This window comes from Helianthus annuus, chromosome 16, assembly GCF_002127325.2.
Source record: "Helianthus annuus cultivar XRQ/B chromosome 16, HanXRQr2.0-SUNRISE, whole genome shotgun sequence".
Lineage (NCBI taxonomy): Eukaryota > Viridiplantae > Streptophyta > Magnoliopsida > Asterales > Asteraceae > Helianthus > Helianthus annuus.
In genome coordinates this window covers 69,310,252-69,315,652 of record NC_035448.2, presented here as the reverse complement: position 1 = coordinate 69,315,652, position 5,401 = coordinate 69,310,252, and the positions used below count along the sequence as shown (strand labels likewise).

General features: G+C 31.6%; 1 protein-coding gene across 1 annotated transcript; it reads left to right on the top strand.

The window, feature by feature from the left end:
- Positions 1–1,221: 1,221 nt before the first annotated feature.
- On the top strand, positions 1,222–4,522 carry LOC110889887 (trihelix transcription factor GT-3b). Its single transcript, XM_022137465.2, has 2 exons — positions 1,222–1,620; positions 3,872–4,522. The coding sequence occupies exons 1-2, from the start codon at positions 1,351–1,353 to the stop codon at positions 4,421–4,423; spliced, it is 822 nt and encodes a 273-aa protein (XP_021993157.1). The 5' UTR covers positions 1,222–1,350; the 3' UTR covers positions 4,424–4,522.
- The last annotated feature ends 879 nt before the right edge of the window (positions 4,523–5,401 follow it).

The window sequence follows — 5,401 nt, the reverse complement described above, 5'->3', positions numbered from 1 at the left end:
AAACCGAACCCATTACCTATTGATCTCAAAGCCTTATCTCACCCTCAAGATACTGACTTAAAATAACGAACATGGGAAACTCAACACTACATGACAATTAATAAGTGTGTTGGTGCATTTTGTGTTTGTAGCCTGTGTTTTTCTTTGTATATTTTGTACGTCGATCTTGAACTCGTAATGTTTACGGTTTATCCGTTTCTGTTGTATGATTGTAAGTTGGGTAATCTGTGACATCCTCTTGTCACAGATTAACAACAGTTAGTCATAATAGTGGTTGATGAACATCGACATATGATACATATCGATATAGATGTTAGTGGTTATTGGACATCGATATAGGATACATCGATATAGGATTGTTTTGTATTGCATTGCATTCAATATGCATCGATATAGAACTATCGATATAGCCTATATCGATATAGGTTTTGTATATCGATGTGATCCTTGTCTGTTTCGATGTAAGTCTGCTGGTATAGTCTATAAATACTAACATATACCCCCTGTTTCAGTAGGGAGCACATTCAGAGAGTGAGAGCTTATTTTGGTGAACTTTGTAAGGTTACTCTGCTGAAATCAATACTAGTGAATATTTTGAAGTGATATCCTTCTTGTATTGATAGCGTTCTTATTTTGATTTGCATATAAACTTAGATTCCGCACTTATTTTTGTCTTCACTAACAAGGAATAGGTTGTTTTGAACCAATTTAAGGGACCTAGAAAGTGTTTTTCAATTTATTTATCGATGAAAAGCTTTAAATCCTTTTTTTAGTTTTCTATAAAAATATTAAAAAACATTGTTTTTTTTTTTGGTTTTCATTCAAGTAAATATACTGTTTTATTAATAGTTAATAGGATATGTTGATTTTGGTCAGAAATTTTATTACGTTATCATATTTGTAGATAAAGTTAAAACTTTTTTACGCTGAAAAAGCTAATTATGTATTGACAAAGAAATATCAAAGACAACGCGTAGAAGGATGAGACAGGGAAGATACTACACAAAATCCAAATTTATTTGCTTTCTTCCACTAAATTTCTAAACCTGAATACCTGTACAATAAATATAAACAATGCATCTGAACACATTTCGTTTTAATAATTTCCCTTTTATAAAACGCAACAAAATTACAAATTCAAATTTGCATTCATTTTGCCACCTGATCAAGAAATGTTATTATTGTTATTATTTAATCTTTGTACAGTTAACCATTTTCACACCTTGAATTCACACACACACGGCAAAATATATCATATAAAGACTTGTGATTCTTCCCCATCTTATCTTTTTCCTATCATATTCATCTGCAACAACACCCTCAAATTTCATTTAAGATATTTATACTTATATGGAGCATGGACACCTTCATCATATCAGTGGTAGTTTGGATAGCATAGCCAGCGGAGGTGGCGGCGCCAGTGACAGGATTTTGCAATGGAGTGTCCAAGAAACGCGCGATTTCCTGATGATACGCGCAGAAATGGATCAGAATTTTGTGGAAACAAAACGTAATAAGCTTCTATGGGAAGTGACGTCGAGAAAGATGATGGATCGCGGGTATAATCGCAGTGCTGAGCAGTGCAAAGCTAAATGGAAGAACCTTGTGACACGTTATAAGGTTTGTATACTTTGTGTTTATGTGTGTTGTGTTGGGTATTTGGATTTAACCTGAAAAATGGTGGTGGCTAAGTTTTTTAGTCATAAACCCTAAATATTTTTGTAGCCTTCTTTTCTCAAGAACAAATCTCTATGAAACAGACTTGAATGAAAAACTACTTTCAAATAACAGACAGTGTTTTAAGGCTATACGGTATGGGAGATGACCCTCTACATAAGCGTCACGTAGGATGGGGCAAAGGGGATGAAACTAAGGAAATGGGGGATGAGCCTAATATATATATATATACATGTATGAGTTGTATGTATATGTGTGTGTGAGGAGAAGTTTGTCTTCTTGTGCCCGTCTCAAACGTCCTACCCTCGACGTTTTGGACGACGCCGGGCCTGCCGGGGCGGTGTATAGGGGCGTCGCCGGTGCTCGACGTGGCTGGACGACCCCCACACCGTCAAGCCTAAGAATCAGACCGGATCGGACCGGCTGACCAGGCTACCCTAGCTTAACTATAACTTCTTTCAAACCTAAAATAAATTATGGGATGGAAAATCATAGGCTTACTCATAATCATTAAGATATGTAAATTCCTAACACGAAAAAATACATAATAACATTTGGCGTAAGATTTGATATTTTTATTTCTCTTTACTCAATTACCGTCTTTTTAACATTTGTTTTGATTTTATGATTTAAAGAACAAGTATAAGGGTTTTTTTTGTTATTGTCTAAGATATCACCAATTTATAATAAGAAAATGTACCAAACACTAGAGATTTTAAAAATCGTTAGAAATAATGAAGCTAGTGTTTTACCTGGGATAGCCAAAAGTTCGGATACGGTCTGTATATTAAATTACGAACTACCAAATGAAGCATTAGACGGTGTTCCTCTGAATTTTAATAAATATTTTATTTAAAAGAGCAGAACAGTCATATTGGTATTGGTTTTAAGACGGTATTTTTACTTTCACATCGTCTAAAACAAATCTTTGACACCGTCTAATGCTACATTAATGTAGTAGTGACAGAAATGGCTATATCTCTGAAATGATATTAACTTTGAGTTTTAAGAAGATAAACTTTTAACTAGATCTGAAATCTTTTTTCAAACCCTAGATTTGTGTTTCTGTGTGTGCTTTCTACCTTATTTTTCTTTGAAAACAACAAAAACATTCTCTTTTTTTGTATGAGAACTTCAAAATTATCGGACAACCCACATGTGCCTAGATTAGAAGTTGGAATAACTAGTATCAAGATCTTTTAAACCCAATAGTTTTGTGTGCAGTTTTGGTATTTTCTGTGTGTTAACCTTCATTCTCATAAAATTGTTTACATTAATATCATAGAGATCATGTTTTTAAATTCAGATATTTGTGTGTTCCTGTGTTTTCCATATATTATTATGATGAATATTATATCCCCACTTGAAGTCACATTTTTTTTGTGTTAAGGTGATTATGGTTATTGGTATCTAAATATTTTTATTTTTCATAAGATAATGTTTTTGGAATTAGTTCACATCACTAACAAAACTCATTTAACAAAACTAAAATTGCAAGTTTAGTCATATATATCTTAGAGAAGACGCCACTGATATATATCACCCGTATTTTTCTTAATTCTCTTAATTTTAGAAAAAAAAAAATTATTATGGTTGAAATTTTACGTTAAGTACATTTTTTTTAGAATTTATTAATGTCTAATTAAATAAATTAATTTTAGTGCCCGAAAATAATCCATTTTAGAAGAGAAAAAAAAGTTACATGAAGTTTCTCATATTACCATTATTAGAATTGTCGTTAAAAAAAAACCTCAAAGAAAGGTTAATTAATTGCTATTATAAAAGTTGTAAGATTTATATTTTTTAAGCTGCGTTTTTGGTCTAGTAAATAATCATTTTTATTCTGGGTACAATAATATATAATTTATAAAGACTATCATTTATCTGATATAATAAACTGTCATATCATACATCAGTTAGTAAATGTTTGTTCATACCAACTTTTCTCAACTCCAAAATAATTTGGCAGATTTAGATGGAAAATTTGGATAATTATGTTGAGTATATCTGTTGTACGGATTGAAGATTTCATAATGAGTGTATCTGTTCGTCTTGTTGTCACACTTCAATTAGCAACATGTCTTCAAACCGTCTAGCTAGCTAGTAGGATTTGCATAATTATCTAGTGAATAACATGTGTGTATGACATGTAACTGAAGAAACAAAGGTTGTTTTCTTGGAATGAAAAATTTAGGGTTGTGAGACGATGGAAGATGAACTTATGAGGCAACAATTTCCATTCTACAATGATTTGCAAGCGATTTTCGAAGCTCGAATGCAGAAGATGCTATGGATGGAAGCAGAGGGCCTAGTGAGCGGATCTAAAAAGAGAGTAACACATTTATCTTCAGATGAGGACGATGACGATGACAATGAAGAAAGCGGTCTAGAAAGAATACACAGTGGCAAGAACAAGAAAAAGAAGTCTATAAAGAGTAGCAATGGAAACAATCCTAGTGGTAGTACTTCTAGTAACACCAAGGAGATACTCGAGGAATTCATGAAGCAACAAATGCAAATAGAGATGCAATGGATGAAAACATTCGAAGAAAAAGAAGAAGAGAGGAGACTGAAGGAGATCGAATGGCAACAAAGGATGGAGTCCCTCGAGAACGAAAGAATAATGTTGGAACAAAGGTGGAGAGAGCGCGAAGAACAACGGATGATGAGAGAAGAAGCAAGATCTGAAAAACGTGACGCGCTTCTTAATGCCTTGTTTGACAAGCTTAATAGGGAAGGAATGTAATTCAAGTTCATTATTCATTATTTTGGTTTTAATGGTTACAATTTTCTTTATAATAATTTAAAGTTTTATCGCTCACAAAATAGATTACATAAAGTCGAGATGATCTAGAGTTCATTATTTTAGTTTTATAATAATATATTGTTTTTTTCAATATTTTATTACTTTAATATTATAATAATATATTATCATATTATATTTACTTTAACTTTTAACCATAGACCTTTGTCATTTATTTTTTTTTGTTTTTAATAATTTTTTTTTCTTCTTATAATCATATTTCTTTTATCAATTAATTTAATTTTCTTTAATAACTTGTGTTTGTTAATTTGTTTTTTAATAACTTAAGTACGTATTGGTACTTATTTTTTACTCTGGACATTCTGATATAAAATGTTTTTAAAAATGAAGTTGTATTGATAATAGAGTATTTATTTGGTATCGTTCTATGGGACGATAATAATCTATAATGGTTTGATTTTCTAAACAATATGTTTCGTTTTCAAATAACATTTGTTTAACATTATCATTTGCTTTGTTTCGCTGCAACGTGCGATATAAAAAAATCTAGTGTTAATTAAAATTGAGTTCGCTTAAATTAGTGGAATGTTGGAACAAAGGGGGCAAAAAAGAAAAGAAAAGAAAAGCAAATCGCATCCTTAAAAGTCAAGCAAACAGTGTATTCCTTCACCGCGTCAACATGTAAAACCACAATCACTAACAAAACGATGTCGGCCAACTTATTTCTCTACTATACATTTACAATTTACAAGCTATAAAAGGAATAGTGCCACGCAGCTTGCCTGGCACTTTTCTATTGGACCAACCAATTTTTAATTTAATTTTATTCTTAATTTAAAATTTCTCTACTATACATTTACAAGCTATAAAAGGAATTACGGTTTTGTCCCCAGCTCAAAAATTAAATTATAATTTTGCCCCTACCTAAAATTACGTTTTCGCCCCAATCTCAAAATAAAA